The following is a 13644-nucleotide window of genomic DNA, read 5'->3' as shown; positions in this document are numbered from 1 at the left end:
CTATGCTTTTGATCATATCTCTGACTGTAAAAAGACATGAGCGCTCCTGAAGCAGCTGCTCTGTGTGATAGGAGCTGAAAAGGCATGAGTAGTAGAAATGCCTACTCTGTATCACACCAATTTCAGGGTATTCTCTGTCCCTTATATCTGCCACAAACCCCACAGGAAGTTTTGAGACAACGTGTGACTCCCCCAAGTACCATCCTTCACACAGACACGTCACGTGGAGCCTTGGAAAAATCTGGATTCAGAGACAAAGAACTTTCTTTTATGACAACATGGGAAATCTCAGTTAGAAAAAAAGCCATGGAGAAGAAAATCTTCTAGGGAATTGCTCCCAAATATATCCTTCCAAATGCCCAGTTGCTGTAAAAATTCCTTTGTGCAGTTCTCTGGATTCTCAAGAACCCTCAGGGTTACTGTGCCAGCTGCCCTCATTTACTCAAACACAAACATATTCCTCATGATTGCACTTCCCATACCATACACTTGCTTCCCAGTGTGTGATAACGAGATGGATTTCTCCCCAATGTCAGTAAAATTTATTGATGTAACAGGTTACTATCGTCTGATGCTCATCTGTGCATTGTGCAAGAACTGAACAAATATAGATGAATAAATTTTGAACAGGGTAAAGAGTTTTTATAAAACATCTCAACATGAAAATGACTGCTCAGAGAAAACAGCAGCTCCATGCATGCTTTCAATTTACAATTTGGCCAAAAATCAGATTTAACTTCCAAACTGTACTCTCCTCCAACAAACATGGATGAAATGTTTCTGGTAGGAGAGATAAATCAGAGCACTGCTGGGTATGCACACAGGGTGTTGCTTCAAGGGAAGCTATTCTGTATAATCTCAAGCAAGCAGAGAACGGGAAGAAGGACCTTTCCACACACTTTTCATGCAACTCCATCATCATTCCCAAACTCAGTTCCATGTTCTTTGCTGATCCAGGAAGCTGACATACAAGGCCACTAAGATCAAAAGCTACTGTATATGGAAAACTTAATACAGTTTATTATTTTCACTAAAATAGAAAATATTTACTTTTGAAAAACAACTAAAACAAACCAACAAAAACTTAAGAAATGGTACTTATTCTCTGTTGTTCTTCTATTTCTAGAGTCCCATACTGTTGCATTGTTGTTGTCTAGTCTAGAGTCCCATAATGCTATTGTTATCTGATTTCTAAAGTCCATACCACCTCAGTGACTTCTTATGGCTGCAGATCTGCACAGCACAGACTCCTTCTTCTGCACACTGTTCTCTCTCAGGTCAGGGCTCCTCCAAGGCTCTCCCTGACTGGCCAACCTGCCCCCTTTTATCCCAGTTATCTTCATTGGTCACAGCTGCAGCCCAATTAAGGACATCGCAGCTGCAGCCCATCAAGGACAACCGGGACCTAGCGGGGCAAAGCCTCTGTACAGATATTCAAGTACAATACTTCTATTTTGCTAGGACTCAAAGGCCACCTCTATAATTCTCCAAAGTACATTCTCTTCCATGCTGCAGAATATTGGATCCACTTCAGGAAGCACCACAACTGGGCAGGTCTGTGGACCCATGATCCTAAAATCTTTAACAATCAATAAACATATGCAGAATATTGCTATATTCGGGTTCTGATTCAGGAAATTTAGGGGAATAGGACTGGCTGTAATCCAGTAAATGACCCCTGCATTGGGGAATACATGCTGCCTTGGGGAATGCCATCACTTGGATGGGAAACAGTATCTGAGACAATCAGGAGAATGGACCAGGTGACCAAGAATCATGCTGCTCACCTAAATCTGGTGGTTTGATTGCATGGCTTTCTCTCCCAGCAGTACACAAAAGGGATGGAATTGCTCAGTGTGAGGATTCCTCTGCTCTCAGAGACGAGAACAGGATTTCTCTCTGGAGTTCCCTCTCCAGCCAGGTGATCAGCTCGTGCCCCAAGCACTGCCAGCCCTGCAGACAGCCCCGCTGTGGCCACACTCACCGTTCCTGTCGATGGCAAAGGGAACATCCGTGGTGACAATCTCGTAGTTGCAGATCTGGCTGTACTGGGGGGAGCAGTCCTCGTCCGTGGCTTCCACCTGCAGGATGCTGTCATAGATCTTCCCCTCTGTCACTGAGGCCTTGTACATGCTCTCCTTGAATGCTGGGGAGAACTCATTGACATCCTTTACCTGGATATGGACTACTGCCCTAAAACAGGCGCAGAAAATATCAAAGAGAAAAGTTAATTTATTGTGACGCCTCACTAACAGTTTATTTTCAAAACACTTGAAAAGACTAACAAAGCATATCTAGAAAACTATGTAAACCCCCTATTAAAATGAGATATTAGAATTTTTATGTTTCATTTGCCCAATTTAGTATCTTAAGTGGCACTAGGTAAATGTCCATTGCCATGTAGGGAGAGAGTTTTATGGTGTTTGCTATTAAAATCTGCCCCCAAAAATGAACCCTAGCAGAAAGCCAATGATATCATTACACAGTAAAATAAGACACAGTAGTCTTCCATACCCACCACCTAAAAATGAGCAGTTTACAAGCATTCTTCCATATTCAGTAAGGCTCTCACCTTCTACTGATGACAATTATCTAATCCTTCAAGTAGTTACAACACTGCACATGTATTTAGTGAGTAAACCCCAGAGGCCTTGCTTTGGAAGGCTTTGCTTTCTGGTTTGATAGGCAGGGTGACAGAGGGACACAAAAGGGATGTTCTGGAGCAACAGCAGAGCTGCAATAAAGGCTGGGACCCCAGGCAGCGTGGCTGAGCGTGTGCTACGAGACAAGACCTGGTGACTGTGGGCCAGACTTCATTTAGTCAAGATTAGACCAAAATTTTCCATAACTGGATTTCTACCAGATTGTTACTGATGTGAGAGGGGGAAACATAATAAAATTTGATACTGTGAAGCAAAACCTGTTTCTGCGATTTGATGGTTATCTGCTATTGCAGGCTTCCTCCTAACTCTGTATTCTTTAAATATCCTGAAAACTTCAGCTTGCATTACAGACCTAATTAAACTTTTAATTGTCGTATGTCCTGGATGAGCAAAAGGAAGAATGATTACTATAAATCATTTATTATAATGGCTCTCAGCAAAATGAACTATTTGTACAGCACTTATACATCTACGTGAGTTAAATTCATCTTCAATGACAAATGATCTGGAGCTTCGTTTCATGAATTCAAAGGGGAAAAAAGCCACTGTGCCACCTAAGCTTATTCAGGGAATCGGCTCCACAGTAAAAAGTACCACCTACTGACCTTCAATACATTCCACTTCAGAGGACTTCACTTTCTCTGAGACTTGTTGGACAAAAGCTGAGGTCAGACACCATTCAAATGTGACACTGCTCAGCTTATGGCATAGATATACTAAAAAAAGGGGATGACTCCTCTTTTCATACCATTTGAAATGAGATGAACAGAGAGAAAACCTATTTAGAAATTGCAAATATCAATTGAAAGCCAGTTTCTATGACCTGGATGTATTCAACATGAAAGCACAAATGGAAAATATAAACCAAATCTGAGATGCATTTATCCACTTGAATGGGGATCTTGTCCAAAGCTTTAACTGAAGCAAACAAAAAGAAATATATTTTCTACTAGGACAAAGCAATGAAAAAATGGGTGGAATATTTCAACTATGATTTATCTTTACTTGCTTTCTACCTGAAACAACATAGACTGTGGAGTAAATGTATGCCAAAGCAAAAGAATATTTTTTTCTCATTTTCACTCACTTGTGAGATTTCTTCCAGTTGGTTCCACCTGGCCCTGACCCACAGTCATAGGCCTGGATGATGAATGTGTATTCCTTCTGCAGCTCACAGTCAATGGGACTCTTTGCTCGAAGCTGACCTTCTCCAGATGTCTTGTTCAGCACAATGGCCTCGAAGGGCATCTCTTGCCCATGGATTTTAAAAGCACAAATTTCACCTGTGAAGAACAGCAGAAAACAATCATAACTGGGGGCAGGGGGGTGGGTCAAAGTCTTATGCACTTGAGAGACATGTGCAAAGTTCATTTGTATTTCACCTGCTTTTCCAGAGGAGGGAAATACAGACTGAGGCACCAGGTCATTGTGTATCCAAAAGGGCCATTAAGCAGGTGTTGTGCAGTGGGATGTGCTGAGTGCAGCTCTAGGCAAACTCCTCCCTCTTCCTCTGTCAGTACTAAATGGTTTCTGAAAGCCCCAGAGGCCATTCCATATGGTACCAACAGCAACGGTGAGCTAAATTATATTAGAGCTAAATTAGGAGACTGTATTTATTTAAAGGAAATAACAAAAAGAAAAATAGATAATACTTCAGAGGTGGTCCTTTTTTAACTGCTGTCACTCCTTGAGCCACTTGAGCTGCCAAGGTGGTAGCTGTGCAGATTCTTGCAGTTTAGTTTCCCAACAGTGGAAAAACTAATGGTGCAGAACATGGGCACATTCAAAATACATCCTGCTTTATTTACAGACATGCATCAGCTTTGGATCAGAAGCAGTTGAAGGCACACCAAAAAGTGTCCCTTTTGGACATCTCAGTTACCCGCCCACATTCTCACTCTCATACATGAGAGCCTTCTTGGCAGCAGCTCACTCTGCCTCCAAACTCTTTCCTGATACAATAGATCCATAGCATCTCCCAGACGAGTACTAGAGAACAGAACAGATGATCCAGCAAGGACTAATAAAATTGATTTGGTCACAAAAGACAGCATAAAGGATATTGTGAGAATATGAGACTGGAAAGGGAAAAAAGACCCAATTTCTGGTGTTCCTTTTTTTATCCTTCATAATGATAGCAAGGATATGCACATGGAGCTAATTTTATTTTATTTTTAGTTCAGTCTCTATATCCTGCTCCTATGCAAGATACTCCAGAATCCAACTTTAAAAATGAAATATTTATATAAAGATCAATATGACTTAAATATTTTTATGACACATTAAACACATGCTCTTTTATGAGCAAGTCAGTCTCGGGACATACATTATAGATTCCAAGCCATCTCCCACTCACATAATCCTTTTCCATTTATTTCCAATTTACAGTTGCAGCCTTTTGAAAATCTCCTTGCCAATCATATCCGAGCCAAGTGCCAAATTCTAAATTAACTCTGAATCTATGATCTCTAATTCAGGCTAGATTCCTGTTGCTCTATTACAATATATTGTTTATTTTTGCAAAAGAGAACAGACGGTGACTTTTACAAAGTGCTGAAGTTCATAATTCCTATTATGTGTGAAAAATTGAAAATGGCAAGGGCGTGTGTGCAGGGAGGGTGAGGATTAGGTATGGAGGCATAAACACAGAATTTTAGAATATTTCCTCAACTATCATCGCACTGGCTTCCCTTTATGACCACAGGAGCTGAGGCTTTGCTCAGCTACATCCACTGACGTTTAGGCAGACGAATCCCACACCACACAATTGCAATCAATCCTGTGAATGCCTTTAAAGGACCAGCACACAGTTGTTTTGGTAATTATGAGGTGCTGAAAACATACACTAAGCATTGCTTACACATTTTCCTGCTGTCCCCTCTCTCTCCAGGGGTGTGAAAGGGCTGTGGAGTTTCCCTGGACAAAGCTGTGCTCTTGTCCAGGCTCTCTGCTCTTCACTCTCAGTGAGCTCAAATATTCAGGCTACAGAAGAAGCAATGGACTTTAGCCTGAGAAGCAGATTTTCAACAGGACTAACACCTTGCACATCCATAAAAGCAGGCTGCACAGTGATAATGAACTGTGCACAGGGGCCAAAGCACAAGATGAAGAGAAGGCTGAAGGGAAGCAGCCTGTTTAGCTTTTATCACAGGCACTGATCCCTGAGTTTGTATCCCACTGCTGTCACACACAACCTTTGAAAAAAATTATCTGCATTTCCTTGTAACTTCAAAACAAAACATTCATCTAAAATGATATTGTGGATTTCAGCTTTGTTTTAATTGAAAACAAAATAAACCAGTGCAAACATGGGAAATCTAATGGCAAATACTGTTTGTCGTGTTCTATAAAGACTGGCCTTCATAGTTCCCTAATAAAGTTTTCCTCAGATGCACAATCCATCACCAAAAATCCTAACTTCAGTGGTTTGTCTTTATTATTTTATTGATCCACTGTTTGATTGCAAACAAGACAGCATTTGCAGACATCCAAGCTACAGTTCTTAAAAAGCAGAAATAGTTGGGGGAAAAAAAGGTCTTTCAGCCCTAATCTAAATATTAATAATTTTTCCCTCCCCAAAGGTAGTGCCCTAATGCAAAGCAATCATAGAAGCAGCACATGTTCCAATTAGTTCTCATCAAATATTTTAGAAGTCTCCATATCCTGCTCCTATGCAAGATACTCCAGCTTTAAATATGACTCTAATTTTGCCTCCATATTCCCATTTGCCAAAAATAAAACAATGACAGCTGCCTGGAAATGATGAGATATTTGTAAACACGCTGCAAGAAACCCAACATGCACTTCCAGAATGTGGCTACAGAAACCTGCTTATTTGAAAACAACTGGAAATGTTGTTAAAAATTGGGTAAGATTTTTTTTCAAAGGAAGGGCTTTACTGCTGTTTCCAAAGAAATGAACTAACACTGTCAAACAATTTCAATGTATAGGATCATGACTTTTTAAAAAGATGTCTTAATGGCTGTATTGCAAATGGAAATCATAACAGAGTTGTAAGAGCTGTAACAAAGCAGAATGTTAAGTAAGGTCCACTGCTAGACACAAAGACATTGACAGATATATAGAAATACTCTTATTAAGCATTACAAACAGTGCATTTAAAATGAAACAGATACTATTTCTCATTCTTAAATAGAGCTGCAGGGGTTTATTTTAAGCCAGCTGAGCTAACCCCAGACTGTCAGAGATCAGACAGCTACAGAAGCTGAGCTGGGCAGCATCACAGACCTTTTGGCCCTGGTACAGTGAAAGCCAAGGGAGAGATAAACTCGAGGCAGGAACAGAAGTGAAGACATCATGTATGGTCACTCTGACACTGACCACTCTGGTGAGGGGAGATGCAAAAAGGACTTTATGGCAAAAGAGATAACAAAGGACATTACTAGCCGAAGAAGAATAATCAGAAGATTGTGTTTCTAAAGGGGACCAGTGTCACAGACATCTTTTATGAAAAACCCTTTCCTTAGGATTTTTCCTCCTGAGAAGCTGAGAGGCCTCAGGAACAAAATGTAACCAATGGTTATCTGCTGCTGTGGAATGCAACAGGTGCAGCTGGGATTGGGCTCACGGGGTTGTTTCTAATTAATGGCCAATCACAGTCAGCTGGCTCGGACTCTGTCTGAGCCACAAGCCTTTGTTATCATTCCTTCTTTCCTATTCTATTCTTAGCTAGCCTTCTGAGGAAATCCTTTCTTCTATTATTTTAGTATAGTTTTAATATAATATATATCATAAAATAATAAATCAAGCCTTCTGAAACATGGAGTCAGATCCTCATGTCTTCCCTCATCCTCAGACCCCTGTGAACACGGTCACAGATCAGGACAAAGGGGTCAAAATGGAAAATTTTGTATGAATGTAGTGACCTGTAAATTCTGGTAAACTGTGTAATAAATGGCTTTGCTTTGCTGGCATAAGTGGAGTCCATGTCAGTCAATCCTTGCACCAGACATACATGATGCCAATGGGAACTGTGCCAAGCTTATCTTACTTACTGGGGTCTTTTAGGTAAGTGTGAGTTTGTAAATCACTGGAGAAAAGGGAGGCAGGATTTCCCTCCTACTCAGACTCACCACTGAAGCTGCAGGACCTTTGCACCCCTCTGCAAGGCTGAAATAATGAGAGTGCAAACTGGGACATCGTTTTTCTCCCAAGAGACAACCCAGCAAAATTCTGTGCTTTGTTCTTCATTTCATTTGAATGGGTTTGTGAGCAGGTGGATATAGGATTTTGTGATCAATGGTGGTAGCACTGAATTACTAAAAAAAAAGGATAAGCTGGAAACACTGTGTAAAGGTGGAAGCACATTCATGAAATCCTATAGCAATTGCCAAGGCAGAGGGAAAATTTCTCTTCTCCCAGGCCAGGAGGCACACTCTGAGGGCTTCCAGTTGCTTCCTATAAAACCTTCTGGTTACAGGCCTGAACTCTGCTGAGAGTTTCACTTTAATACATGCTTTAACTAAACTCTGGACATGTTTTTTCTTCAAATTTTTCAGATTATCATTAGCCATAAGCACCTATTATTTTGAAGTTTACATTCTTTTAAGTTTTAAAGCTGTGGTAGATCCCTATGTTACTACTCCAGGGGTAATAAGGATATTATTTCCTCTCTAAAAATTATAATAGCCTGAAAAAAAGCTGCTGATGGTTCATAATTACTGTAACATAGCCAACAAATTTATCCACTGTTTGGAAATTGATAAAGACAATGTTTCACATTCAGTCACATTTGCATGCAAGATTTAGTGATTATAAGCCTTGATCAATAAAATTGTATTACAAATTACTGTGCTTTATATGAAACACCAGATTCATGCTTCTTCCAGTAAAATAATAATCCCCAATGTTACTCCTTTAATAACTACACAGCCTCATTCACTTGAAATCAATTTCAGAAGTTATTAAGAAACACTGAGGATTATTTGACTTTTCACAGCTCCCTTTCTACTTCCTCAGCCTTCACTACACCAAGAATACTGAAGACTTCAGATGGAAAGCTGGGATCTCTGACATTCCATCACTGGCATCAATAGTTAAGAAAGACACAAGTTAGGTGTGAATCAGGAATCAGCAAATGCTGTTTCACTGTGCTGGCTGAGGTTCAGCAAGGCCAAGCTGGGCCACCAGGAGCCTGCAGTGCTCCAGGCTGGGGCACAGTGGCTGACAATGCCTGACAGCACCTGTGGGTGCTGGTCAACAGTGGCTGGACACGAGCCAGGTGTGCCCAGGTGGCCCAAAAAGCCAATGGCACCTGGCCTGGACCAGTGTGGCCACCAGCACCAGTGACTGCCCCCTGTACTCAGCACTGGGGCAGCCACACACCAAACCCCAGGCCCAGTTCTGGGTCCCTCACTGCAAGAAAGACCCTGAGGGGCTGCAGTGAGTCCAGAGAGGGGAACTGAGCTGGGGAAGGGCTGGAGCACAAGGCTGGTGAGGAGCAGCTGGGGGAGCTGGAGGGGGCTCAGCCTGCAGAAATGGAGACTCAGGGGAGACCTCAGTGCTCTCTGAGAGGAGGCTCTCGTGGGATGGGAGTCAGTCTCTTCTCCAAGATAACAACTGACAGGGTCAGTAAATGGCTCAAAATGTGTGGGAACCCAGAACATCCCTCTGGCAGTCCAGGACCCCTGCCAGGGGGGCTCAGAGACCCTGGCACACAGCCCAGACCACCTGTGGGTTTGGATATGACCCATGGAGCAAATTACCAACCTTAGATGAAGATCAGCAAGCCACAACAGTTTAGGTAGAATAATAGTGAAGTTATCACAGGGTGGAAAAGTAGATTTTGGGGTTTTTGGTATGGGGGTTCAGGGGGCAAGATGGAGGGAACTGGGTGTGTCCAGCCTTTCTCCTTCTTCTTCTTGGCCTCCATCTTCTGCTGTGATGTTGGCACTTTGGGATTGGTTTAGAGTAGAAGCTCACTGTCTAACACAGGTGATGGGTATTGGGAAGTAATTGTAAACATTGTACACGTTGTAGTTTTTAGTATAAAGACATAACCCCACCCCAGGGGCAGGCAGAGTGCCTGGAACTGTCCTGTTGATGGACCTCGGCAGGACAGGAGAAAGAATTTTATAGATAAGAAACAATAAACAACCTTGAGACCGAGAAATGAAGAGCCCTGACTCCTTCTTCAAGTGCCAGGCTGGGAAAAGAGACTTTAACCATCTCAGGGTCACTCTGACAAGCTAGAGATCCCGACAAAGTTGCACCAGGGGAGGTTTAGATTGGATGTTAGGAAAGAAATGTTTCCATCAGAAGTGTGGGTCAGGCACTGGCACAGGGTGCTCAGGGCAGCAGTGGCATCACCATCCCTAGAGGGATTCAAAAGCCATGTAAATGTGGCACTCAGGGATATGGGTTAGTGGTGGCTTGGAACTGCTGGGTTATTGCTGGACTCAATAATTCTACAGGCTGGACTCAATAATTTTTCCAGCCTCAGTGAAAACTGTGTGCTCAGGCAAAGTCGTGCTTCCTTCCGGAATGGAGATCACACTGCTGTGTCCAGGACACGTCTGGATGTGTGACTACACACATGGACTTGTTCCTGAAACCATCTGTTAACTTGAACTATGTTTTAAAGAGATGAATTGTTTCCCTCAAGTGCTATGAAATGATGCAGCTCCACAATACAGAGATGCTACAGAAAAAGTATAGGGGTGACAAAGAGGTCACATCTCACTAAATGGCAGAGAAAGCACACAAAAGTGGTCTAAAAGCTCAGCAAGAAGAAAAGCTTCAATTCTATCTTGTACCTTTTAGGTAGCAGTAAATCAAACATGAAGCTCAAATCTCTGGGAAACCAGGCTTCATTAGTTTGCTGCTGACAAAATTACTCATTTACATTCATATCCTGTTCTAATTTTATTACTCTCTGGACTTTTATTACACTTTCATGTGGGTTTTTCTCCAACATGCAAATCAACACAGATAACCCTTTATTTAAAATTAAGGTTGCAGTTTTATACTTCCTGAGGTAAGCACAGAGACCCTGGAAGATCCCAAAGTGCCTAAGAATCAAAAGTCCCAGGATCCCATGGCAAATCCACTCCCACCTTGAAGGAGACAAAGCCCCTGCTCAGGACTGATACATATCAAGTTTTGATGCAAAGAACAGGCAGAAATGCCATGATCAAAGTGTTACAGTGACCTCCCAAGCTTTGCACACGAATGACAATAACACTGCTGTTTCCTTAGGTGTGTCCTTCAAGAAGGGGTGTCCTAATTCAGCTCCACGGATCCATCAAGTCCTAACTGAGGTATCTGACTGCCACCACTAAAGAGGAATCTCCATACACTACATGCCACCAGCAGCCTTCCAAGAATTTTATATCATGTGTGGGTTTGCTTGAGGCATGACTCTCCTCTTGTTCTAACTAAAAGTTTGTCAACAAAACTGAAGTACTCTCAGTATGAATCCAATTTGAATCTTTAAGGCTTTACATGCAGATGGAAATATAAACACAGACATGCTGTTCTTGGAAAATTTATCAGCAAAGATTTCTCCTGGCACTTTGATGGCCACCTGCAAATAAGTACCTGCTGGGACACTGCTCAGTTTGCTGTTTGCTCAGAAATACAGCACTGACCCACAACCTGCTGTCACTGTCAGATTTTCCAATAACTTTTTTTAGGGGTTTCTGTTTCTTTGCTTTTTTTTTTTTTAAATTTATTTTTATAATCCAGCCTTCCACAATAACAGTTGTATACAAGTTTCCCTGCCTGGAATCCTGCAAACACCTCCTGCAGTGCAGAGCTGGTGACCTTTTGAGTGTCTCCATGCCACTGGGAAGGTTCACAGCTTTGACAAGTTTTTCTATCACAGGCTGTTGCTACTGTTTAAATAATTACTGAATGCAGAAGGTTATGTTTTGAAGGAAGAAAGGGCGGTTGTTTGGGAAAATGAGGCAAAATAATAATCAAAAAGAGATGTAAAATATCTGTAAAGATAGGAAAAAAATTAAGGTAGTAACTACTGTATATGCTTTTCCAGCTCATTTAAGTCAATGCTATTAAACTCACACTGCAATACTAAATTCCAGGAAGCAATACTGAAATCATGAATAGAGGGAGGAATTCATGCCTTAATACCAAAAATTGTTATTTCATCATATCTAATTTTATGGGCAACACGCTCTGCAAAGAAAGAGCATAAATCCACTGCTACACTCCCTGTGCCATGGATTTGAAACTGGAAGAGGGGAAAGCTGCACTTGCACTTCAAGCATTGGTGCCATAAGCTCACACCAAATGAGCCAGACCTCATCCTTCTCCTGAAGCAGGGACCAGCTGCTCAGGATAAAGACAGTTCTGTGGGCAGCATAAAGGCAGCAGTGATATCTGGGTCTCCTCCTGGCTCCACAGTAAATTTCCCTGATCTACAATTTTGTTTACATAGAAGTTGCTTACAAAGTGTGATTTTTCTGGACAAACTGTGATTTTAGTGAGATATCTGACCACATTGCTCTGTTGGAATCCCCAGCTGCTGAGATGCACACCACGTCCCACTCAGGTCTGCACTCCACCTCAAATGATGGAGAACTGATAGATGTTTGTTTGAAAACTGCAATAAGCCTTGAGGTGGATTAGAAAAGTAAGTAACAAGGAAATAAATGCTTGTGCACATAAAGATGTAGTTAATTAATTAATTAATTACTGACTGCCTTTTGCAAACACCCTCTACTCTATAAGCATAGAAATATAAAATATTTTCTTTCCTTCCTCCCATCAATCAAACCCTTACCAAATTAACACTCCATTGCAATTTGAAACATTTCTTAATCTTTTATTCTTTCTAAAATCTGCCAGATTTCAAGAGAGTCAAAAAAGGAAGAAAGTGTGATTTTCAGAAGAGTAGCAAAAAAGAATAGTTTTCTAATCAATGTGTGGAGCTCCATGCCCACTGCACCAATGGAAGGCTTTGTCAGCCTCAAGTCTCATGTCTGAAAGTATCCCATGGATTCAGGAGTGCAGCCACACACTCAGCACACAGGAACTGCTGTCCCATTTAGTTACAGGGCTGCAGGGCACAGCATGGTGTCTCTACCAGTTACATGAGCATCACTGAGAAATACTTGCCTTGGCATTTTTTACAATACCACATTATAATGAACAATTTGAAAAATTAATCCTGCAACCGTGTAGTTAAGCCTGTGCAAAAAAGCACATTAATAAAAGGACCTTTATCCTCCAGGAGCCAAGTGAAGCTGTGAATGACACAGTTCCCAGCTGGGTCATTTTCTGCTTTCCTTTTGTGCAGGTGTCAATAACAATCACAAACACCTCTGGGTCCTTGTCTTCACACACACTACCTGCATTCTTTGGGTAATGCTCACTCAAGGCTGTAATGTCTGCAGTTGTGGCTGCAGCAGATCAAAAAGCACTTTGCTTCAGCCACTCCTCTTCCAGGAAACACAGAGGCCCAGATGCTGCCACTGCCCTAATTCCACGTTCATGCCTGAAAGATGGGTCACAAAGCTGCTTCTCCTCTAGATTAGTGAGGTCTACACACAGAAAAAATAGGAGATAAGTTGCCTTATGAGGCCCTGACCCAATTTAGTGTGTATATAATTTTTAAAACAAGGTTAACCTAATTTTAAAAGAGCAACCTAGAGGTATCTGCACCTAAAATTATAAAGGTTATTACAATGCTTACAATAATTTCCTGCCACTAAGTATTACTGAGCAGTTAAAGAACAAATGCTAATAAAGGATGTGAAAGTAGCAATGATGTAAGACTTTCAAATGAAATAGAGACCTAGAATTAGGAATCTTGGGTTCGTGAATACATATTGCTTACAGAATTCCTACAGTCCAACAGGCAAACCTAACACAAATATTTCTTCAGCAGGATAGGTGCTCCAACATGACCTGCTAGATTTGGCTCCCTTGTGAGATACACAGAGATAAACGAGAAAATGAACATCACCATGTCACACTCAGAGCAGAAAATCAGCAGCTG

The 13644-nt window shown here is 41.6% G+C and overlaps 1 protein-coding gene across 1 annotated transcript in view; it reads right to left on the bottom strand.

The window, feature by feature from the left end:
• CLSTN2 (calsyntenin 2) overlaps positions 1-13644 on the bottom strand; it is a 193287-nt gene that overhangs the window by 81214 nt on the left and 98429 nt on the right. The window contains exons 2-3 of the mRNA XM_066556816.1: positions 3751-3946; positions 1985-2193 (exon numbers count right to left, since the gene is read on the bottom strand). Coding sequence (XP_066412913.1) covers positions 1985-2193; positions 3751-3911 — 370 coding nt within the window. The 5' untranslated portion in view covers positions 3912-3946. The remainder of the gene's footprint in view (positions 1-1984; positions 2194-3750; positions 3947-13644) is intronic.

The sequence above is a fragment of the Molothrus aeneus genome, chromosome 10 (genome assembly GCF_037042795.1).
Source record: "Molothrus aeneus isolate 106 chromosome 10, BPBGC_Maene_1.0, whole genome shotgun sequence".
NCBI classification, from domain to species: domain Eukaryota; kingdom Metazoa; phylum Chordata; class Aves; order Passeriformes; family Icteridae; genus Molothrus; species Molothrus aeneus.
Note: the sequence above shows the minus strand (reverse complement) of the source record. Positions and strands in the feature narration are given on the sequence as shown.